This window comes from Engraulis encrasicolus, unplaced genomic scaffold (assembly GCF_034702125.1).
Source record: "Engraulis encrasicolus isolate BLACKSEA-1 unplaced genomic scaffold, IST_EnEncr_1.0 scaffold_114_np1212, whole genome shotgun sequence".
Classification (NCBI taxonomy): Eukaryota; Metazoa; Chordata; class Actinopteri; order Clupeiformes; family Engraulidae; genus Engraulis; species Engraulis encrasicolus.
The window spans coordinates 25,795-50,951 of record NW_026944625.1 but is presented as its reverse complement, the minus strand read 5'-3'; the positions used below and the strand labels follow the sequence as shown (position 1 = coordinate 50,951).

The 25,157-nt window shown below is 42.9% G+C and overlaps 1 protein-coding gene and 1 pseudogene across 1 annotated transcript; both read right to left on the bottom strand.

Annotated features, from left to right (window-relative positions):
• LOC134442103 (NACHT, LRR and PYD domains-containing protein 12-like) overlaps nucleotides 1-2,323 on the bottom strand; it is a 48,516-nt pseudogene extending 46,193 nt beyond the window's left edge.
• A 274-nt stretch (nucleotides 2,324-2,597) lies between these two features.
• Nucleotides 2,598-24,897, bottom strand: LOC134442102 (serine/arginine repetitive matrix protein 2-like). The gene is made up of 7 exons (XM_063192411.1): nucleotides 24,857-24,897; nucleotides 14,457-14,579; nucleotides 12,708-12,830; nucleotides 8,225-8,347; nucleotides 4,080-4,196; nucleotides 3,604-3,664; nucleotides 2,598-2,621 (listed from the first exon to the last, which is right to left on the bottom strand). The coding sequence occupies exons 2-7, from the start codon at nucleotides 14,576-14,578 to the stop codon at nucleotides 2,598-2,600; spliced, it is 570 nt and encodes a 189-aa protein (XP_063048481.1). The 5' UTR covers nucleotide 14,579; nucleotides 24,857-24,897.
• Between the last annotated feature and the right edge of the window lie 260 nt (nucleotides 24,898-25,157).

Sequence of the window (25,157 nt, the reverse complement as noted above, 5' to 3'; positions counted from 1 at the left end):
GTCATCACACTTACATAAGCATTTCGGATTCCCCTACTACCGGCTTCAGCCTCCGGAGACCTTCATCAGATCTGGCATACTCCTTCAGGTCGAACACATCCAGCTTCTGGTCTGATGTCAGCAGCACGAACACTAGAGCTGCCCACTGGCCAGGTGAAAGCTGGGCTTCAGAAAGTGTTCCTTTACTCAGGAAGCTCTGGATCTCCTCCACCAAGGAATGGTCTTTCAGTTCATTCAGGCAGTGGAAGAGGTTGATCATCCTCTCTGATGAAGGGACCTCCCTGATCTTGTCCTTAATGTAACTGATTGTTTCAGCATTGCCAATATGTTTCTCTCCTCTCCACAGAAGGCCGTGCAGGAGAGTCTGGTTAGACTCCAGAGAAAGACCAAGAAGGAACCGGAGGAAGAGGTCAAATTGTCCATCTTTACAGTGCAGAGCTTTGTTCACAGCAATTTTGTGTAAGGTGGTAATGGACTGTTTTCCGAAAACTTGTGTCCAACGCTGATAACTTTGGTAGTTGGACATCACATATTTCCTTTCGTTTGCCATCATCACAAACACATATAGAGCTGCCAGATACTCCTGGATACTCAGGTGGATAAAGCAGAACACTGTTGCTTGAGAAATTGCAGATTCCTGTCGGAAGATCTGGGTGCAGACACCAGAGCGCACTGCTGCTTCTCTGACATCAATGCCACACTCCCTCAGGTCATCTTCATAGAAGATCAGGTTTCCCTTCTCCAGCTGTTCATAGGCTAGCTTTCCGAGAGCAAGGATAAGATTCTTCTTCCATTGTGGCTCAAGTTCATGCACATTGTGAAACTTTTGATCGGACTGTTTTATTTGGAAAATCAAGAAATATGTGTACATTTCTGTCAACGTTTTTGGAAGCTGTTGTCTTTCTGAAGAGCCAATAATCACCTCAAGAACGTAAGCAGTTATCCAGCAAAACACTGGTATGTGGCACATGATGTGGAGACTCCTTGATGATTTAATGTGAGACATTATTGTGCTTACAAAACTCTCATCATTGAACCTGTTCCTGAAGTACTCCTCCTTCTGCATGTCATTGAACCCCTGGATCTCTGTGACGAGGTCAACACAATCGGGTGGAATCTGGCTGGCTGCTGCTGGTCGGGAGGTGATCCAAAGTAGAGCAGAGGGAAGCAGATTTCCCTTTATGAGATTTGTGAGGAGTACATCCAAAGAAGTGACACCAGTTACATCAGTCCAACTTTCATTCTCCTGAAAGTTTAGTTGCAGTCGACATTCATCCAGACCATCAAAGATGAACAATGATTTGTACTTCTCTTGACTGTCAATGGTTACCTGCTTCAGCTCTGGAAAGAAGTGGTGAAGGAGACCCATCAAAGAGAGTGGTGTGCCTCTCATGAGGTTGAGCTCCCGAAAAGGCAATGGGAAAATGAAGTGGATCTCTCTGTTGTCTTTTCCCTCAGCCCAGTCCAGGATGTACTTCTGAATGGAAATGGTTTTACCAATGCCAGCTACCCCCTTTGTCATCACCCTTCTGCTTGGCTTGTCCTGACCACGTAAGGGCTTGAATATGTCATTGCATTTGATTTGATTCTCCCTTCCAACTGGTCTTTTGGATATGGACTCAATCTGCCTGACTTCATGCTCTTCATTTATTTTCCCACTTCCTCCCTCTGTGATGTAGACCTCTGTGTAGATCTTTTCGAGCAATGCAGAGTTTCCTTGCACGGGAATTCCTTCAGACACACTCTGATACTTGTTCTTGAGATGTTTTCTCAGTTCAGCCCGAAAAGGTACATCCAGCTCATCTAGTCCACAAACAAATAAATATTGAACAACAAATGATACAAATATAACTACTTGTCCATCACCTTAATTATTTTTATTCATACTTCAATGATACAAATAATGTACGGAAATGACAGATTATGAAAAATGATAATTCTTACGTTCTTTCAGTTTGTCAGCAAGATCTGTTCTCTCCATCTCCAATAGGAAGTGTAGTGCCATCTTGAGAGCTCCTTCTCTGGCATCACTCTCATCCTCATCTTTTCTCTTTAAGTCTTCTTGGTAATCTGGACTAAGAATCATCTTAAATCTTCCCAGCTCATTCTTCACAAATGTGCTGATCCTTGTCTCAAGCACCTGGAGCACACCATACGTCATGTATATTAGGGTGACCATATTCCAACATGTGATAATGAGGACACCTTACCACGAGGGGTGGGTGGTGGAGGTCATTTTTGTTTGTATTTATGTATTCATTTATTTATTTATTTATTTATTAAGGTTCCACATGCTGTCTTAGAATAGTACTCGCTATGCACTTTTTTCATATTTTATGTTACCCTAGTAGAGTAGAGTAGAGTATCATTTATTGATCCCAGGGGGAAATTAAGGTGTCAAGTAGCATACACACATACATAAATAAAGACATTGCCCACAAGACATAACACACATACTGTATTTACGTCTTGTGGGCAATGTCTTTATTTATGTATGTGTGTATGCTACTATGCCAATGCCTACATACAGTAATGCATTTTCTGGTATGTGATGGGCAACCTTAACCTGATTTTCATCATCTGTCTGCGTTCAGCAACTACATGCGAGGGCGTTCCATTCCCTGCCGCATACCAGAGGACAAGAGTCAAGTTAGGGAAACCTGGAGTTGTGATGGTCATTCTGACATTAATTACAGACCAGTGCCACATATTCCAAATGACCTGATTTTTACCAATTTTTCCAATTCAAGGCATATTTGTTCACCTTTCGGACTTGTTTCCAATTCAACCAGGTGATTGTACAGAATACAGACCTACAGTTAAAACATTTGGAATGTGTGATATGTGGCACTGGACTGTAGCTAATGACTCCAAGTTGCTCATCACTTCCTATACAGCAAAGGCAACATGCAACTAAGAGATATGTGAGTTATTCTTGATGTGGGTCTGCAGACAACTCCTCCAAAACTTTTGTGGGCTTTGCACGTCTTGCTGGCACAAGTGGTCATTTGGTTGGCTGTCTTGTTAAGCCTAAATAGGGGACTGGACACTCAGAGATTCACTGTGGGTGTCATGCGGTTACTTTGTGTTTCCTTTACACCACCATACTAAATTACTTAAGTTATTGCTGCGTGAATCAACCATCAGATGTGCAACATATGTGTTCGCGTGCCTGCAGCTTTGGCACAAGTGAGAAGCTCAGCAGACTACGGAACATGAAAGGGTTTTAATTGTGTTCCCCAGCCTTCAAAATAATTTTGATGACACTCGGACATATTTCAAATTTTATTTTTTTAATTAAAAGCTGTTGTACAGCAGTGTTATACGTTAACCAAAGGGGTTTTAATGATAAATGTTGTGAAAACCGGGACATCCAGGACAGGTCCCGAAATCAGTACATGTCCTGGGTCATATGGATGTTTGGTCACCATAAAATATATGAATTCTACGAAGAATCTTTTTTGTTTGTTAAACTCCTGTTTCAAATGGCCACTGGTCTACCTATCTAGAATGATTATGTTTGAGGACTGAAGTATTTGCCATGAGTTTGGTTCATTCATATTGAAAACGATGCACTGAACAGATTCAAACACATTCACTTACCTGGAATACATGAGTAAGACTCTCTTGCTCATGCTGAACACTGGTACCTTTCTTTGGCTTTCTGAAGAGAAAACAGAGTAAACAAAGAGTAAACTACAGTAGTTTCTTACTGTAGATGAGCCCGTCGATGGGCCTATTAAGTCTTAGCTGAAAACACCTAACAACACTTCATCATACCAACATTGCTATGACAATACAGTGAGTCTTAAGTCACCAATTAAGAAAATCTACAGGTTAACAAACAACATACTTCCAGAAATGGGTATTGAGAGCGAGTTCACGGAAATATTCCAAACGGGGGTCACCGCAGAAAAGTTTGGGAACCACTGCAGTACGCTAAACCCCCCAAATATGATTTTGCATATCCATGGGGAACAAGCCTAGGTAACTTCACTCACTCACTCACCGTCATCCTGCCATACTCAGACTGTCCTATAATCAATGAAGACACAAAAAGACCTTCAAACAATACATACCTTTGGTAAGATGACATGGGATCCTCACGGAAGTGTGGAAGGCCACCATCTTTTGACCTGTCACTCCTCAATGACACCGAGCTCTGTGCAGATGACTGTGATCTCTGTGACATGAATCTGTGGAACAGAAAGAACAATATGAGAGTTGCAGTGCACTAAACACACACCTTTCAGAGTCCGTATTCCTCTTTGAGGATTTCTGAAATCTCAGAAACCATCTGCCGGCTTCCATACAGAGGTCTATAAAACCTGCACATATTCATGCACGCACAAACACAAACCCACACACACACACACACACACACACACACACACACACACACACACACACACACACACACACACACACACACACACACACACACACACACACACAATGGTATGTGTGTGTTTGAGTGTAGGTTCTGGAATTGGTATTTGTGCTTAGCTACCTGCTATTGCATCTCTATTCTGCACTGAGCTCCTGTTTCCAGGTTTGCAGCTTAAGCCGGGCTTACACTGTGCAATACTTTCAGTTGTGGGTATTCACCTCCTGCTCAAAGAAAAAGTTCACATCTCATGACACATCCTCACATTATACGAGCTGAGGGTCAGATGTGAGCAGAGTGCTTACACTTGGCCCTTTAACGTTATAGCTGGGGCTTTCACATTTTGTTTTCTGTGGACTGCCAAATATTGATAGTAATTACATTGTCAACATTTGATTCAGAGGCCATTCTCTTACTTTTCCACTCTGCACTTCTAAATATTGAACTATTTGCGTATTCTTTCCAACTGGCCATTGGCTTTCTGTTTTTTCCCCCCATTAACACCACCACCATCCAGGGAGCTGACAAGGGGGGACAAAGGGGTCTGTTGTCCCGGGCCCAGAGATAGAGGGGGCCCAGAATTGGGTCCTCAGATGACTTTGACCTGGGCGGGCAGCGGCCCTGCCACCCTCCTCTCTCTCCGTGGAGTTGGAGGAGGACACACTTCTGATTTCCACCACCACCACCATCTCTCTCTGGCTCTTGGCTTAGGCGGTAACACTTCTGATTTTCACCACCAGACCCACCACCATCCTCTCACTCTGGCTCTTGGCCGAGGCGGACACACTTCTGATTTCTCTCTCCCTCTGTTTTGCCTGCTTTGCCAGTCTTGCCTTGTCTTCCTACCCTGTAGACTTCGTCTGTCTTGTTCTTCTGAACGGAATTAAACATGGGTTTGATAAACTGGTCAATCAACGTAATTGACACCATCTTTTCAAAGATCAAAGTGGGTTTAGGAGAGCCCGGCTGTCCAGATGGGACTTAGGCGACTGGCTATGTGATGGACTCTTGGGCGAAATGGCGTGTCATGCGTCAGTCTCCAATGGCCATCGAATACGTAGAAGATATTTACATTTTTGAATTCATCATGATTTCAAACTTTTTGATGATTGGATTCATGATTTCCAGCTTCTTGATGATTGGATTATTCTTGAGCGAACGAATTTGCCGAGAATGATGGATAAGCTGGGCGGCTCCATCAGTGCTCCAACTGTGGTTGTGAAACTTGTTTTGGAAAGCTCTGTGGCTGGTCACCCTGCTATGGACAAATTGATGGAAGGACTAGTGGCCATTCAACACCACCTGGAATTATTAGATTGCCAGCCGATTCTGGATTAGTTGCGGGAACAGGCACCGGCACAGCTCTATGTCACCCTGAACAAGCCTTCAGAGTCAGTCTGGAGTTGGAGAACCAAGGCTGAGGTGGATCTCTCTGCCACACTGAGAAATGCCTTTGCAGCAGAGAGTTTTATGGAAGACACCTGAAAATGTACTTACTGCACCTGTGGAAAATTGACTGGACTTTCCTTTTACGTGAGAAGTTCAATAGATTACTCACCTGTGGAACAATGACTAAATTTTACTTTTATGTGAGAAGTTTAATGGATTAGTTTACCTGTGGAACACTAACTAAACAGCAGTAGCGAACGCGCGTAAAATTGACATGAACTACGCAAGTTAACGCGCTCATGCACCAATCGTGTCCACGCACGCGTATCCTGCAGCAAGCGCCTTAGGCAATCCTTTGTTTGAACTGCCATAAGGTTTGCTGTAGAGAAAAATACTTTCCCGATTTCATTTTTTTAGATGGTGAAGCTGGTAGCGATAGAGAGAGCAATAGATAGATATGTTCTTGTTCTTTGTATGTATGCTTTGGCAACTGAAGACAATAATGGAAATCTGAGAGAGAGAGAGAGAGAGAATAAAACAGAGTGCTGATCTTACTGTTGATGTGAAGAGTCTGGTCCTTTGAAATTGATGCCTGAAGCCTTGGACTGATCGCTCTTTATAGACACACAGGTGGGTGCAGGAGAGGGTGGTCTCCCCTCAGACACAGACTCCTCCATCCTAGACAATAACAGAAGGATGAGAGACGTTTGTGTGTTCTCAAAGACTACTCTATACCATTCCCCATCCAGAAAGCTCAGTGATCTCGTGGTGGAAAAGGAATTGCGCATCAACGTTGAGGCAATGTTGGGGCCTAGCAGCCTTTTTGCCTGTCGGTGGTGATTTCGGTGGATGTCTCCTACGAAGAGGACCTCCTGTAGAGATAGTAGTCTCTCTCATTCTCCTTCAGAGAACCGGGGACATATTAGGGTTGTGCCGATCGGCGATGGACAGCTGGCATCACGATGGACGCAAACATCGTGATGCCAAGGAATCCTCAACTTGTGTATTTTTGAAGCCGCTGCTATTGTCATCATTACGGTGCTTGGCATTGAAAGTAACTGAAACATTACCGTAAAATCCTTAGTAGCAGCAGACCGCGAACTGACCGAGGTTGTCAACACAAGCCTCAAGCAGAGTCAATTTCTCTACGAAAAAAACCCGCAATGGAATAAATTAAAAAAAAACTTGTGAATTAAGCCCTACTATTGTTTTCTGCAGATGAGTTCAAGTAAGTGTCTGATTGCCTACATTTATTTCTGTGACCCAAGTTTCTACAACGGCAGTCGTGAGGCATTGGTTCTCCCTCCGGAGTAACGTGAAAGCAACAAATCGTTCAGCAATTGCGACAGTTTACCATTTCATGTTTAACGGAAATTCAACTCAAGATGTTTAATCTCTCCGCGATGGAGATGTCTTGTGAAGTAGCCACACAAGATTGTAGGCTACACTTCTGATTAGCCCACTGTCAAGAGGGAGCGCAAGCGATTCCATGTCTGCCCACGTCTTCGTGGCTTCACCGAATTAAAAAAGTCTCGCTATGTGCTAAAGGAACATTCGTATAGTGTCGGGTAATTTGCTAACTCGGGCTAAAAGCCATTGCAAAACCTCGAGAGGGCACGCGTGGGTTCTCATCTCTTCCATTTGACAAACATTCTGGGCTTCCCTGCACTGTATGGCTAAAGTTATGCAAAAACGCAGTGACACAGCTCATCTTCAAATAGAACTACTACACCGATAAATAACACACTCTAGTAGCAGCCTGCGGTAGGCTGCATTAGTAGGATACATTGTGAAATTTATTGAAAATAAGTTTACACGCAGTAGAGTTTGGAAGAGTAGCAGGCAATGGGCTTGAAGCTGATGGTGACACGAGAGACAAGAAGGGCAAGGGGGAGGGGTCGGAGGGGGAGAGACGCTCTCACAGACAGCAGAGCGACCAGCTCTGTTGCAGACAGAGTAGCGCAACTGGAGGAGGTTTAAACATTTTTTTGGTAAGAATTTAAAAACTGTCAATATATTTGACTTAGGCCTACTCTTAAAGCAAATATATTAAAATAATAGCTTGGGGAAAGACAAAAAACTATATATAATAATAGAAAAAGCATAGGCCTAATTAAAAAAATAATATTAATCCCCCCCAACGACGACGATGTCATCGTCCATCGCATCGTCTCACTGTAAACATCGTCAGCTGCCAATTAGGGGGACATCGCCCAAGCCTAGGACATATCCTATTGTTTTCTTTGTACCGTTCTCCATCAAATGTAAGAATCAGACGTTTTGAAAGCAGTATTTTGCTATTATTCACAATGTACCTAGTTTCTCAACTTCTATGGAGTTGGGCTTTGTATATGTATGCTTTAGTCACAGTGATACACTGATGACAATGACACACATTTGAATCTAAATCTGAATCATCGAGAGAATAAAACAGAGTGCTGAGCTTACTGTTTGGGTGAAGAGTCTGGTCCTTTGAAATTAATTCCTGAAGTCTTGGACTGATAACTCTTCATGGACACACAGGTGGGTGCAGGAGAGGGAGGTCTCCCCTCAGAGACAGACTCCTCCATCCTAGACCATAACAGAAGGATGATGGTGTGTGACTGTGTATGTGTGTGTGTGCGTGCATGTGTGGGTGGTTGTCATATTTTGCTGAAAAAAGGTGTTTTTGAAAAAACCTTGAATTTGACTCATGGAATTATGTATGTTGTATTCTACCAACTCTTAAGTTTAAGAATATATAGAAGACCCCCTGAGTTTATGGTCTGTTTTGTTTATGGGTTTTCTGTTGTCTTGTTTTGCCCTCTTCCTTCTCTTTCTTTTTCATTTTCTTTTTCATTCATATGATTTATTTTTACACCAATGGCATGACCTTATTACTTTGTAAATTATACTATTGTAGTATACTGGGTGGTGGGTGGTGGGGTAGTTTGGAGAGCAATGTCAGTGAGTGAGTGAGTGAGTGTGTGCGTCTATGGGCTGTGTCTCAAATGGCGCACTTTTGTCAGTGCACTGACAGTCAGTGCATAGTGCACACAGTGCACTGAGGTCTTCAGTGCATAGTGTTGAGGAAAAATGTGAGCACTTTGCACTGTGCCCTCGCTGGAAGTGACGGCAGAGCATGCCATTAGCTTGCCAAAATATGAGTTGGCTACTGTTTACAATGCACAGCGTCTGGTCAACAATCACACATACAATACTTTGGTTGGCATGAAAAGGTTGGTGTCCCATCAACATTACTTAGGAGACTGTTGACCAAACTCTTCTACTGAACTGAATGCCACATTTCCTCCGTGTCATTGTCAACATGGCCGCCGTTTAGTGCGTGCAGTGTCCATCATTCAAGCACAGCATTTTTCCGCCATTGTTAGGGGATCATCCTGGCACTTTCAATGCACTGGCTCAACTGAAATTTTCAGCGTGAGCGCCCTAGGCACTGAAAAACAGTGCCCGAAGTGCACAAGTGCTGCATTTGAGACACAGCCTATGTCTACTGTTTGTACTAACCCCAACTCCGATGAAGTTGGGACGTTTGGTAAACAGTGAATAAAATCAAAATGCTATCATTTTCAAAACATTCAATCTATTCATTAGATGGAGAATAGTGAAAAGACAACATATTAAGTGTTAAAACCGAGAAAAAATATTGTTTTGGGGGACATATGTACTCATTTCTAATTTGATAAATCCAACACGCCTCAAAAGAGTTGGGACGGGGATCAGTGAAATTTAGTAAACATCCAAATAAGATAAAACAACAAAGAAGAACATTTCAAAATGAATTGTACTGACGGACAATATAGGTGTCCAGGTATAAGATCATCACAGAGAGGCTGAGTCACTCAGAATTAAAGATGCAAAGGGAATAATTACCATAGTTATTACATACATTTTTGAATTCCCTTTGATTTACCACGATTGAGTGTATATAAGACATATTTTTGTTAATAAAATCATTGTATAGGTTCATGACATCATGAAATATATATTGGCTGTAGTCTCACTCTAATTCCTGGAGTGCTAGAGTTATTGAAAATTGACCATATTAAGAATGCTTAATGCATGAAAATGACACAGGGGTTAACATTCTCCTAAGCACCTGAGCTCACTTGAAATAGACCCAGAAGACATGGGAAACTGTCCTTTGCTTACAGAAGTCAGCAGAAGTTGTAGAAGTCCATTCTTTTTGACAATAATAGAGCATTGCACATCCTGTGCTACAGTGAAAATGGACCATCCAACTTGTGTTAGTGCTAGCTTCAAAAGTCAGCCTCCATGATGGCATGCGGATGCAGTAGTGCATTGGTTAAGATGTTCTCACTCATCTGTAGAGTTAAATACAGTGCTGAATGGTATAAATGGGTTTTAAACAGCATGAAAAGCCACTCATGCATTATATTTTGAAGGGAGATCTTCGATTAATGCCACATAGTAAGGTCAAATTGCATTCTCTACTATGTTTTAACAGTTTGGCTCCATCATAAGGACCAGCATGTGATAAAATGGTGGGTTTTTGGTCAAGACCTGTCACACTGTAAGCACTACAGAAAGGAAAACATTGCAAAACATGACAAGGAATACACCCACCATTTAAGCTGGTGAAATCATGTCCAAGATAGGAATTAACACTGTTTTTTATATAAAATCATCTCATCGGTTAATGTATTTAACTGTTAAGTGTTGTCTTTTGTTTAGTTTTTAGTCTTCCTCGACATTTGCTGCCATTTATTGTCCCCGTCCCAACTCTTTTGAGACGTGTTGGATTTCTCAAATTAGAAATGAGTACATATGTCCCCCAAAACAATATTTTTTCTCGGTTTTAACACTTAATATGTTGTCTTTTCACTATTCTCCATCTAATGAATAGATTGAGTGTTTTGAAAATGATAGCATTTTGATTTTATTCACTGTTTACCAAACGTCCCAACTTCATCGGAGTTGGGGTTTGTACTTGATGATTGGATTCATGATTTCCAGCTTCTTGATGATTGGATTATTCTTGAGCGAACGAATTTGCAAAGAATGATGGATAAGCTGCGAATGATGGATAAGATCCATCAGTGCTCAGACTGTGGTTCTGAACCTTGTTTTGGAAATCTCTGTGGCTGGTCACCGTGCGCTGGATAAATTGATGGAAGGAGTAGTGACCATTTAACACCACCTGGAAGCATTGGATTGCCAGCCGCTTCTGGATTGGTTGCGGAACGGGCACCGGCACGGCTCTATGCCGCCCTAAACAAGAGTCAGTCTGGAGTTGGAGAACCAAGGCTGAGGTTGATCTCTGCGCCACACTGAGAAATGCCTTTGCAGCAGAGGGTTTTATGGAATACACCTGAAAATATACTTACTGTACATGTGGAACATTGACTGAACTTTCCTTTTACATAAGAAGTTCAATGGATTAAATTACCTGTGGAAAAATTGACTAAACTTTGCTTTTATGTGAGAAGTTTAATGGATTAGTTTACCTGTGGAACATTGACTAAACAGCAGTAGCTAACGCGCGTAAAATTGAACTACACAAGTTAACAGGCTCATAGAGAAATCGTGCCCGCGCACGCGTATCCTACAGCAAGGACCTCAGGCAATCCTTTGTTTGAACTGCCATAAGGTTTGCTGTAGAGAAAAATACTTTCCCGATTTCATTTTTTTGGATGTTGAAGCTGGTAGTGATAGAGAGAGCAATAGATAGATATGTTCTTGTTCTTTGTATGTATGCTTTGGCAACTGAAGACAATAATGCAAATCTGAGAGAGAGAGAGAGAGAGAGAGAGAGAGAGAGAGAGAGAGAGAGAGAGAGAGAGAGAGAGAGAGAGAGAGAGAGAGAGAGAGAGAGAGAGAGAGAGAGAGAATAAAACAGAGTGCTGATCTTACTGTTGAGGTGAAGAGTTTGGTGCTTTGAAATTGATGCCTGAAGCCTTGGACTGATCGCTCTTCATAGACACACATGTGGGTGCAGGAGAGGGTGATCTCCTCTCAGATACAGACTCCCCCATCCTAGACAAAAAGAGAGGGATGAGTTTGTGTGTTTGTGTGGGGGGAGGACGTTTGTGTGTTCTCAAAGACTACTCTCTACCGTTCCCTTCTCGTCCTGAAAGCTCAGTGATCTCGTGGTGGAGATGAATTGTGCAGGCACGCTCTTGGAAGTTCAGTGGATGTCCCCTATGAAGAGGACCTCCTGTAGAGATAGTAGTCTCTCTCATTCTCCTTCAGAGAACCGGGGACATATCCTATTGTTTTATTTGTACCGTTCTCCATCAAATGTAATAATCAGACGTTTTGAAAGCAGTATTTTGTTATTATCACCCGGTGAGCAGACGGTACGTCTTCTGATTGGCTGAGCAGGTGTCCTTTATTCCCCGGTAGCAGGACACCTATGATGTCATGCGGGCGTGCGGGCGTCCAAGTTGCTTCTTTTCTAACTTTCTGGCGAAGTGCCGTTACTAGTTCTATCGCATCTGGTTGTCTAGTCAAGACTGCGTCGTTAGTTCTATGGCATCTGGTTGTCTAGTAAAGACCCCGTTACTAATTCTATCGCATCTGGTTGTCAAGTCAAAAACCCAGTTGTCAATTCGATCGTATTTGGTTGTCAAGTCACCTCAACGTTCTGCGCGCGTCCTTTCTTGCCTCCGATAGAGGCGCGTCTCACTAGATTAGGAAGTGGTGCCCATAGCAACGTACCAAGCGCAGTGGTTCAGCTGCGCTGTCTGGCTGTTTAGAACGCTCGGCCTCGTCCATTATTTCCCTTGATATCGGGACACCTCGTCGTCCGCTATTCCATACTTATTCACAATGTACCTAGTTTCTCAACTTCTATGGAGTTGGGGTTTGTATATGTATGCTTTAGTAACAGTGATACACTAATAACAATGACACACATTTGAATCTAAATCTGAATCATCGAGAGAATAAAACAGAGTGCTGAGCTTACTGTTTGGGTGAAGAGTCTGGTCCTTTGAAATTAATTCCTGAAGTCTTGGACTGATAACTCTTCATGGACACACAGGTGGGTGCAGGAGAGGGAGGTCTCCCCTCAGAGACAGACTCCTCCATCCTAGACCATAACAGAAGGATGAGTGTGTTTGGTGTGTGAGTGTGTACGTGTGTGTGTGCGTGCATGTGTGCGCTTGTGTGTGGAGGGTGGCCTGCTGACAGCAAACGAACAGGAGTTAACATTAACCAATTGAAAAATAACTAGACAGAGAGAGAGAGATATGTGTGTGTAAGCAGCGTACTCATTTATTAACCAAGGTGCCTTATAGATCAATCTACCGATTATAGTAGAGATACAGTATTTTAATGGCATATAATTTGGAATATCTGTTGGGGTTTCAAAACGTCTGGAAAACTTCTCCTTTGTGAGAATAATAATAAAAAAATGGTTTACTTCATAGTGGCTACATTAAATGCAATATTGATGTTTTATGTGATTTGTGCAGGGATATTCCGTAAAGGTCCAATGTGTGATATTGGTTAAACCACACAGATGACAAGGCCACTTCACTTGATACTTAAAGGACCAGTTCAGTCAATGTCAACACGCAGTTGTAATGCTCACACTACCCTGGATTTGCTGAGGTTTTTTTTCCCCTTCTTCAGCCTTTTCCGAGATCTTGGTCATTGTAATGGGGGCAGCGCTTTGTTTACATTTCAAAAAACATTTTTATTTATTCTCAAAAACATCCGACAACTAGCAAACAGCGGTACCTTTTGGGAAAATATTTGGAGTAGGCCTATGTTAAGATTTTTTAGCCATTGGAATAGCTCATATCTCGGAAAGGGCTTAGCCGAAAAATGTGGCATCACTGGGTACTGACAAGTCAAGGGTAGCGTGAGCAATACAACAGTATATTGAAATTGACTGAACTGGTCCTTTAATATCTGAAAATTAATAAATGCATTATGCTATCTTAGTGACACCCAGAATAAGAAAATAAATCGGTTGCCGAGCATTTAATTTCAAAGCACCTTCAGTTTGGAATAGCCTTCCCTCATCATTTAGGTCCATCACTTCCCTTTGTATTTTTAGATCATCTTTAAACACTTACTGCTCTTGCTTCTGAAAGGCCTTAGTTGCTGGGTCATGTTTGTGTTTGTTTGTTTCTGGATATGGTCTGTTTTGTTTTTGGGTTTTCTGTTATCTTGTTTTGCCCTCTTCCTTCTCTTTCTTTTTCATTCATATGATTTATTTTACACCAATGGCATAACCTTGTTATTTTGTAAATTATACTATTGTAGTATGCTGGGTGGTGGGTGGTGGGGTAGTTTGGACAGCAATGTCAGTGAGTGAGTGAGTGAGTGAGTGAGTGAGTGAGTGTGTGCATCTATGTCTACTGTTTGTACTCAATTTTGTTTTCTTTTCTGTTTTTGTACTGTACTGTCAGTAGGACTCCCTCGAAATTAAAAAATAACACTTATAAAGTTATAAATGCCCAAACAGATACACTTACTAAATTTCGTTCTAGCTTTCTGTGTGTGTGTGTGTGTGTGTGTGTGTGTGTGTGTGTGTGTGTGTGTGTGTTCTTTACTGGTGTTAAAGTTTTTATGTTCATGCTAGTGAGTGAGATGTTATTGGTATTTACTGTATATGTATGCTTTGGCAACAGCAAGACACTGATGACAATAACACACATTTGAATCTGGATCTGAGAGAGAGAATAAAACAGAGTGCTGATCTTACTGTTCGGGTGAAGAGTCTGGTCCTTTGAAATTAATGCCTGAAGCCTTGGACTGATCGCTCTTCATGGACACACAGGTGGGTGCAGGAGAGGGAGGTCTCCCCTCAGAGACAGACTCCTCCATCCTAGACAATAACAGAAGGATGAGTGTGTGTGTGTGTGTGTGTGTGTGTGTGTGTGTGTGTGTGTGTGTGTGTGTGTGTGTGTGTGTGTGTGTGTGTGTGTGCAGGGCTGGATTAAGGTGGACTGGGCCCCTAGGCTACAGATTGCTGTAGGGGCGTGGCCAGCAATGGTTCCGGAGGCACTACTGACAGCCACAGTCAGCTGCACGAGAGGCGAGAGCAGGGAGAGCAGGCTGCCGGCTTCAGACTCAGAAATATATGAGACCTGTAAGCTGCGAGCTGGTCTCATAGGACTCAATGTTAACTGCTAGCTTGGACAGCCTTAACTAGAAAAACGGTTGGAAGTACAGGAGAAAGGTAAGGGCCTATTATTTAACTGAAGGGGAGGTGTAAAATAAGCTTATTTCCAAAAATGGGACAGTATCACTTTAAAGCCTTGAGCGCGCGGTACTTTTCGCGCCGCTCCCCAAATGTGCCAAACTCTGCTCTCCCAGTGTCATAAATTTTAAAGCTCGCTGAACATGTGTCTGTTGCACAGGGCCTATTGATGGGAATTGTGCTGTGTTGTGCGCGACATGAAGCGACATGCTCGGCATGAGCGAATACAGACACATGCAAGCACATTCTCACATGTAACCCAAACTCTTTCTGCATGTATGCTTGTGCAAAGCCGACCGCCGAGAGCACGTAAACATTGAGTGTCGTGACTTGTCATTTTGCTACGCTGAAGCTTACTCACAGTGGTGGTTCCAGCTCTACCTTTGGGGTGTGGAATATGAGCGGCTGATTAAGCGGACATATTGCAAGGTGTGGTGTCGGATTCGGTTTCAAACAAACTTTTTTTTCCACTTCAGTAGCCCAAGCAAGATGATGCAGAAAGGGAAATTGTCATTTACTTAGGACATATTCAGATTCTAGTAGGCTAAGCAATAACAAAAAGGCAGCAAGAAGATGTGTCAATTTTGACGGACATTGTTTTTCAGCAGGCTGACATGCTCGACAGTTGTCAAGCCTTGAACGCCTTGGGGTTGTACCTTTGGGCATCCCAATTTGGAACTACAACTAGGCCTGCTTGTCTTCTTAAATGTTAAGCACAGTAGTCAACCGCACACGTTTAATCTGGGCCTGAACAGCGTAGCTCATGGTTATTAAAGTGCCTTGCAGTCAGTTGTGAGTTTTGCATGATTTCATTGTTTGTGTGACATTTTATTTAATTTGTCAACAATAACTCCTGTCAATACTTTCAAACTGCTACAAATGTAGTCACACCCTTATAGAAAGCAACTTTTGACACAGACACACGCCTTACATTTTGTAAATGGTTTAGCAGCAGATGACGGCGCAGTTCACTCCGAGCACACTTCAGCACCACACATGTGGACAGCGATCCGTAAGAGCAATGCTACGAATGATCTTAGAGGCTGTGCACACGCGTTCATGTACGAGTGTCTTTAGGAAACAGTTGTAGAAAATCCAAGAACATTCGTAGAATCACTTGTTAACGACACACTTAAGACTACGAACCATCGTTATCCAGGAACGAGGCCCTGACCAAGAGCTTAACAATTAACATTTGCCAAACGGCATTTCCCAAGTGGCCTCCCTTGATTTGCTAATGATTGTTTGCTTCCCAACAAAGTGGGAGGAGTTCCCAATATGCGCAACTGCTTCAAAAACACCGGGATGAAGGCACCTCTTCTGTCTGTGTCTCCCTTCAGAGAGTAAATGAGCTAGTTGTGTCGTAACCTAGCATGTTTAGCTAACTTGCTACAGCCAAAGAGGCAATTTTACAAGATCAATTGTAACAAATCAATCAATAATGTCACTTGTGGGAAATATGCATACAGTACAGCATGATAGCCTACTAGTCCAACTGTTCACTAACCAATTAAGACTTGCTCAATACCAGTTTAGTGGCAACAGGGGCTCTGCATTAATGGATTAATTATCTTTGTTTGTGTGTGTGTGTGTGTGTGTGTGTGTGTGTGTGTGTGTGTGTGTGTGTGTGTGTGTGTGTGTGTGTGTGTGTGTGTGTGTGTGTGTTGGTCCCTGTCTGCCTTGGGGGGTAATTCCAGGTGGCAGCGAGGGCCATATGAATCTGAAAGGCTGATGACCGATTCCAAAGAGCCTGTAATTCCTGCTGAATCATCACAATAAATATCTCTTTTTTTCTGTCTGAATTGGCACTGCCACTGCTCGGTCAGCCGCATTTTGGAACACACACGCACACACACACACACACACGCACACGCACGCACGCACACACACACACACACACACACACACACACACACACACACACACACACACATGGCCATGGCCAGTGTGCTCTCCTATGCTGTGGCATGCTGGGGTGGCAGCATTAGGAAGAGAGATGCTGGACGGCTTGACAGGCTGGTGAGGAAAGCAGGGTCTGTTGTAGGCACAGAACTGGACGCCCTCACAACCACAGCCGACAAGAGGACACTTAGCAGATTGGACTCTATTTTGGACAACTACAAGCACCCACTGTACCCAGTCTTCGACAACCAGAGAAGCCTGTTCAGCTACTGTACTGTCTCCTTATGAAGCAGTTCTTGGACGCCATTAGGTTGACATAATATCAGGATGATTTATTCCATTAATAAAAAAGAAAATGTTTCCATGTTGTCACGAAAAATAAAGATTCCTTTTGAATCAAAAATAAACAAAAAAAACATCACTTGGAATCACCTTGAAATTAAATCTTGTGTGCCTGCTGGCGTCTCTAACCTCCAAGTTCCAGGCATTCCATCAGCAAGCTAGCTCTCAAGCAACACGCTGTCCAATTATAAGCCAGGTGAAGCAATTAAGCAGTGCCAAGCACCGGGCTCCACTCAACGTCACCCATTTCCAATACATTCCAAGGTTTATACTTAATTTGGCCAGCAGGTGTCACACAAAAGAAAATAAATACAAATGGCTCCTACAGCTACAGACTGCGCGCCATCTCCTGCAAGACAGACAGGCTGCGGAAGTCCTTTGTACCCAGGGCCATTCAGCTTTTCAACATTGCACAGAAGGACACACAAAGAGAGATCATCATAGGGGACTGGACTGCATAAACAGATCCCACTCCTGCACACTCTTTTTTACCTGGACTCTCTACCCTTCGACTACTTTTCAGCAGAATGCACAGCTGTGTGTGTGTGTGTGTGTGTGTGTGTGTGTGTGTGTAGAGACACAGTTGGCGATGTGTGTAACCCCCCGGACTACTGATACTCCTGGACTATGTACACTTTATTTTTGGTGTGTGTGTGTGTGTGTGTGTGTGTGTGTGTGTGTGTGTGTGTGTGTGTGTGTGTGTGTGTGTGTGTGTGTGTGTGTGCGAGTGTGTGTGTGAGTGTGTGTGGAGTGACACAGGGGTGACTTGTGTTTATAACCCCCCATTTCTTTTTCTAAGGAATACAATGGACATTGTACTAGGCAGAGAGACTATGGACACTCCTGGACACTTTATGGCCACCTTGTCTTGGCTACTATGTGCCACTTAGCTAAGGCACATGTGAACACTGTGGACACTTTACACTTTATATTTTTGGTGTGTATGTGTGTGTGTGTGTGTGTGTGTGTGTGTGTGTGTGTGTGTGTGTGTGTGTGTGTGTGTGTGTGTGTGTGTGTGTGTGTGTGTGTGTGTGTGTGTGAGAGAGAGAGAGATGCCTTGGCAATAAGTATGCAACAGTGAGCTATACTGTATATGATTATTATATCCCCGAAACGCGGAGCGTCGGGGATGTAATGGTTTTGCGTGCGCCGCCGCCGCGTCCGCGTCCGCCGCGTCCGCCGCCGCCGCCGCGTAAGGTCTTTCGTGTTAACGCGATAACTTTTGAACGGATGTTTGGATTTGTCCCAGATTTTTTGGGTGAATGCTCTAGGGCAGGTTCATGAACTGATTCGAGTTTGGAGGTCAACACTTTCAAGATGGCTGAATTCAAGATGGCCGAATTTTTGTTTGGTCCATAACTTCTGACCGGGTGGATGGATTTGTCCCAGATTTGGTGTGTGAATGCTCTAGGGTAGGTTCATGAACTGCGTCGAGTTGGGAGGTCAACACTTTCAATATGGCTGAATTCAAGATGGCCGAATTTTTGTTTGGTCCATAACTTCTGACCGGGTGGATGAATTTGTCCCAGACTTGGTGTGTGAATGCTCTAGGGTAGGTTCATGAACTGATTCGAGTTTGGAGGTCAACACTTTCAAGATGGCTGAATTCAAGATGGCCGAATTATTGTTAGGGCCATAACTACTGACCGGATGGATGGATTTGTCCCAGATTTTGTGTGTGAATGCTCTAGGGTAGGTTCATGAACTGATTCGAGTTCGGAAGACAACACTTTCAAAATGGCGGAATTTTCATTTGGCCCATAACTTCTGGGTGGATTGATTTGCCCGGTAACGGTAACACCTTATTTTCATGGTTCACCATTTCAGTGAATCTACCATATTAGGTACAGTGTAATAGCCAATGTAACAATATTTAATACCATGTAATACTAGTGTAATACCAGTGTAACAATATGCAATATCAGGTACAGTGTAATAACGAGTGTAACAGTATGCAATACCATGTAATATAGTGTAATACCAGTGTAACAATATGCAATACCATGTAATACCACTTACACACAAACACATGATGTAAGTAAAAAAATGACGGAGTTACACTGGTATTACATTGTATTAAATATTGTTACACTGGTTATTACACTGTACCTAATGTGGTATATCCACTGAACCATTAAAACAGTATTACCATTTGCCCCATTTTCTGCTTCATTTTCACAATAGTCGTTTGGTTTTAAGCCTATGCACGTCATGTCACGTCTGTATGTATCATATACGTTTACGAAATGGTGGACGGGAGTGGTAGGAATGATGGGGGACTGGAAGCGTCGCGTTTCGGGGATATACCTTAAGCAGTCGAAGGCGACTGCACAGGCAGTCTAGTTTTATGTGTAATATGTGTGTTACGTCTTGTGGGCAATGTCTTCATTTATGTATGTGTGTATGCTACTTGACACCTTAATTTCCCCCTGGGATCAATAAACGATACTCTACTCTACTCTACTCTACTCTACACACACACACACACACACACAGGCACACACCAAGATAATTAACCCATTAATGTAGAGCCCCTGTTATAATGTTATTGCCACCAAACTGGTATTGACCAAGTCTTAATTGGTTACTGAAGTCTCTCTGCACTTCTATAGCAATGTAGTTGAGTGTTTTCAGAGTGAATAGGCCTGCTGACAGTAAGAGGCTACGCTGCTGGTGTGATGGAGGTCATCTTGCACCTGCTCACCCCTCTCGGGGATCGAACCTGCATCCTCGTCATCTACAACGGCCCGGCAATGGGAGACACAGTACAATACAGCTGGGACAAGAGACTAGTCGAGACTGTATGAGGCTATCGGAGGGAGGTTTCCCAACTATTCCACTATTCCAACTGTTCACTAACCAATTAAAACTTGGTCAATACCAGTTTAGTGGCAACAGGGGCTCTGCATTAATGGATTAATTATTTTTGTGTGTGTGTGTGTGTGTGTGTGTGTGTGTGTGTGTGTGTGTGTGTGTGTGTGTGTGTGTGCGTGTGTGTGCGTGTGTGTGTGTGTGTGTGTGTGTGTGTGTGTGTGTGTGTGTGTGTGTGTGTGACATGGTAGTGGGGCCCTCGCTACGTGGCAGAGGTGGTATAAAGATACTGTGTGGCTGAAGGCAGAAGTCATGGGCGTACGTTTAGGGGGTGGACGGTTGTGACATGTCCCTACCAATATTTAAGGGATATAAAATTGCCCCTACTAATTTTTGCCATATTATTTTAATGTATCGAAAATCTACATTGATTAGTTTAAAATTTCAATATACTACAAAGTGGTAGCATTAAATATATCCCCGAAACGCGGAGCGTCGGGGATGTAATGGTTTTGCGTGCGCCGCCGCCGCCGCCGCGTCCGCATAAGGTCTTTCGTGTTAACGCGATAACTTTTGAACGGATGTTTGGATTTGTCCCAGATTTGCTGTGTGAATGCTCTAGGGCAGGTTCATGAACTGATTCGAGTGTGGAGGTCAACAATTTCAAGATGGCCGAATTCAAGATGGCCGAATTTTTGTTTGGCCCATTACTTCTGACCGGGTGGATGGATTTGTCCCAGATTTGGTGTGTGAATGCTCTAGGGTGGTTTCATGAACTGATTTGAGTTTGGAGGTTAACACTTTCAAGATGGCCGAATTCAAGATGGCCGAATTTTTGTCCATAACTTCTGACCGGGTGGATGGATTTGTCCCAGATTTGGTGTGTGAATGTTCTAGGGTAGGTTCATGAACTGATTCGAGTTTGGAGGTCAACAATTTCAAGATGGCCGAATTCAAGATGGCCGAATTTTTGTTTGGCCCATTACTTCTGACCGGGTGGATGGATTTGTCCCAGATTTGGTGTGTGAATGCTCTAGGGTGGGTTCATGAACTGATTACAGTTTGGAGGTTAACACTTTCAAGATGGCCGAATTCAAGATGGCCGAAGTTTTGTTTGGTCCATAACTTCTGACCGGGTGGATGGATTTGTCCCAGATTTGGTGTGTGAATGTTCTAGGGTAGGTTCATGAACTGATTCGAGTTTGGAGGTCAACAATTTCAAGATGGCCGAATTCAAGATGGCCGAATTTTTGTTTGGCCCATTACTTCTGACCGGGTGGATGGATTTGTCCCAGATTTGGTGTGTGAATGCTGCAGGGTAGGTTCATGAACTGATTCGAGTTTGGAGGTCAACACTTTCAAAATGGTGGAATTTTTATTTGGCCCATAACTTCTGACTGGGTGGATTGATTTGCCCGGTAACTCCTTAATTTAATGGTTCACCATTTCAGTGAATCTACCATATCAGGTAGGCCTACAGTGTAATAACCAGTGTAACAATATTTAATACCATGTAATACTAGTGTAATACCAGTGTAAAAATAGGCAATACCAGGTACAGTGTAATAACCAGTGTAACAATATGTAATACCATGTAATACTAGTGTAATACCAGTGTACAAATATGCAATACCATGTAATACCACTTACACACAAATAGCCTACATGATATAAGTACAAAATTGGTACATGGTGTCACACTGGTATGACGTGGTATTAAATATTGTTACACTGGTTATTACACTGTACCTAATGTGGTATATCCACTGTAATAGTGAACCATTAAAACAGTGTTACCATTTGCCCCATTTGGTTTTAAGCCTATGCACGTCATTGATCTATGTATAGATATTAAATATATTTATTTTATATTTTGTATTTATCATAAACGTTCATGAAAAGGTGGACGGGAGTGGTAGGAATGATTGGGGACTGGAAGCGTCGCGTTTCGGGGATATACCTTAAGCAGTCGAAGGCGACTACACAGGCAGTCTAGTTTAAAAAACATTTTGAACTGGCTGTTTTCTTTATGATATGAGAGATTCTGCTGTTTATTCGGAGATATGGCGACCCTACGGGTGTAACAGACTGAAGGATCATTAGACGGCCAGGTAGTTTCAGGTGGAAGCAGTGGTCCAAGTGCTAGTGGTGCTGAAAGCACCTACTTAAACTGCATTAGTGTTTCAACATGAGCTTTATAAGCTTCAGAGACGACACAAAGAAAAGGGCGGTATTTCGCCATCGCAAGCGCAACACCAGAAGGATGATATTTTGAAGACGGTCAAACGCTAAATGCGGTTGATCATGCTTGCTCATGACGGAAAAACAAGTAGGCTAACGCTTGTCGCGTGAGGAGCAAAAGGAATTAATTATGAGTTGTGACTCCTCTGGCATTCTTCTGAGAATAACAGTCAAGTGTAGATATTTTGTGGGTAGGGAAGCGTTCTTTCATGCACAGCTTCTCAGGGTAAAAAAGAGCCGCTTTCCTTAGTTTTAAGGATTCTTAAAGGAGCCGCCTCCCTTTTTTAAGTCAGTGAGAGTCTCTCTCTCTCTCTCTCTCTCTCTCTCTCTCTCTCTCTCTCTCTCTCTCTCTCCTATGTCCAGGCCCATTAGACATGCTGAATTGTTGAACCAATCTTGTTGAAATGTTTGATAGATGTATCTGTATTTTACCTATAGCCTACCACTTGCCTATAGCACTGTTTATTTTGGGAAAAGGACATGAGCCCTGGTCTAATGTGCCACCTGACTCCAGAAACCCTCTTCTCAAGACTTACTTTTAGTCATTATTTTGGTAACGCACATAGCCTATTTGAGCCAATTTTAAAATATATTAATCTATATAAATCTGGAAATTACAGTGATATTAATCTAGATAAAATAAACACAATCTATGAAATTGGGTGGTGGTGGGGGGGTGTTGAAGTTGTCCCTACCAAAGCTCAAACCAAACCTACGCCCTTGGCAGAAGTGATGTGTTTTTCTGTCATGGTGCTGTGTACTGTACAGTATGTTACAATGCAGAAGCACGAGGCGTGCTCTCATCCAGATAGTTTGTTGGCTTCTTGGGTTTGGGTGCTCGTTAGTCCAAGGTATAGTACTTCCAGGTTCAAAAAATTAGAATGAATTCTCTGACTAAGGCACTCCAAATTAAAAATGTCTTTATTGATATGACAAGTCCTACATGGACATATAAAAAACAAGGCCCACGCGTAGCGGCATGAGTGCTTTCTTCAGGGCAGTAACACAAAAGGACAGAGTATGTGAGACTACACAGCCTGATAGATGAGTGTGTTTTACTGTCCCGTTGCTCTGTATGTTACAATGCTGCTGCACAAGGCATTGGCTATGGCGTCACCCCTCCACACAGTTCCCAACCTCCCCCCACAAGTCTACAACCTTTCCCCGAGTCCTGGCATGTTGCCCAAGGGCCCCCAACAACTCCACAGCTTTTCCCCCAGTCCTGGCATGTTGCCCAAGGGCCCAACAACACACAAACATCACTCACAAGCATCATATAGTCTATGAAAGTCCTGCTGCATTTTGTGCATGTACCTGTATGAACAAGTCTGCATTCCACGTTGCAGCGAATCTTACACACCCTCTCGCGAAACTATCCAGAGAACTCCTCCCTCACTGTGTGTGTGTGTGTGTGTGTGTGTGTGTGTGTGTGTGTGTGTGTGTGTGTGTGTGTGTGTGTGTGTGTGTGTGTGTGTGTGTGTGTGTGTGTGTGTGTGTGTGTGTGTGTGTGTGTCAGAGTGCACATTCATTCACCAGACAACGTCAGTGATTTTATGAAGTTGGTGATGTTTAACCTGTTTTTCGAGTCCTTCACGGTTCACTTTTTGGTCCACTTAAAGAGGACTGAGTGTGAAAATAAACTTAGATACAATGACATGGCCTGTAAAACCACAATATGTTGATGGGAAATATCGGTTACACCCAGTTTTCCACTGTCATGATTTCAGTGCCAGTTTCTTCTTAATAGCAACATGAATGTTGAATCTTGAGTATGTGCGGCTCTGTTAGAAACGGTTGTGCGGTATCAATATGATACAGACATAGCAGTTGCTGGTTGCCCTAACTAGCAGGTTGACTGACTGTTTTCTGACATTTTGGTACAGTGCAACACCAACATACAAAACATATTAGAATTGGGACTCTACGCATCATCCCTCAGTCAGCTTGCAGGTGCATCACAGAGGGAGAGACATCACTGGAACGGAGAAGCTGGAGCACACTGCAGCTTAGTTTTCAAGACTTACTTTGTGCACACACCCGACTAACATTTCGGTGTTGCTACACCGTCTTCAGAGTGTGTGCACAAAATAAAGTCTTAAAAACTAAGCTGCAGTGTGCTCCAGCCTCTCCTTTCCATACGAAACATATTGTTTTAGGTAAAAGTTCACATTCACAAGATAAGTAACAGAGTATTTGAAATGGTGTGAATCGTGGTATCTGTTTGATTTTAGTGGAAACTTTATAGTTAATTTTCTTGCTGTTGATATATAAGAATGTTACAGGAATTGTTCTATTTTTCATTTAACACGTCACACACACTTTAGAAGTCGACTAGACATGTACGATTTCCCATATTAGGAATAATATTTCTAAAAACGATGTGCTGTTTCCTTTTAATCAAAGTTATGAACATTTTAACCCAGTGTTTGACCCATGCCTGAAACTTCCATACTAATTAAGTCAAAACAGAGTTTACATCTAAAAAATGATCAAATTCCAAATGCCATTGAGAACTGAAATATGTCAATGTGAGTGAGTCCTGGCAGTCAACAACAATCACTCTATACTCCTTTTCCCTTCTTACTAAAAGACATAAATGCCCCTACCTTGTTCTTTATGTCACCACATTCTCCTGAGTGTCTTCATACCTGTTCCAATGTGAGCTGTGTCTTCCTGGTACGATGCTTGTTATGACAATGGAATGTAGTTTCTTAAAGGGCCAGGAGCTCATCATTAGCTTTGCTGTGTGTCTAGGCTTTGTGTGTGCGTGTGTATGAATATGTGTGTTTGCATACGTGCGTGCGTTCGTACATGTACGCACACGTGTGTGTGTGTGTGTGTGTGTGTGTGTGTGTGTGTGTGTGTGTGTGTGTGTGTGTGTGTGTGTGTGTGTGTGTGTGTGTGTGT

Excerpts from the sequence above, each read along its gene's own strand:
- LOC134442102 (XM_063192411.1), bottom strand. The coding sequence starts at position 14,578 with ATGGAGGAGTCTGTCTCTGAGGGGAGACCTCCCTCTCCTGCACCCACC. Across the intron at positions 12,831-14,456 it reads CCAGACTCTTCACCCGAACA|GATGGAGGAGTCTGTCTCTG; the intron begins GTAAGATCAGCA and ends GTTATGGTCTAG. Across the intron at positions 2,622-3,603 it reads GTCTTACTCATGTATTCCAG|GGAATGGAACGCCCTCGCAT; the intron begins GTAAGTGAATGT and ends GGTATGCGGCAG.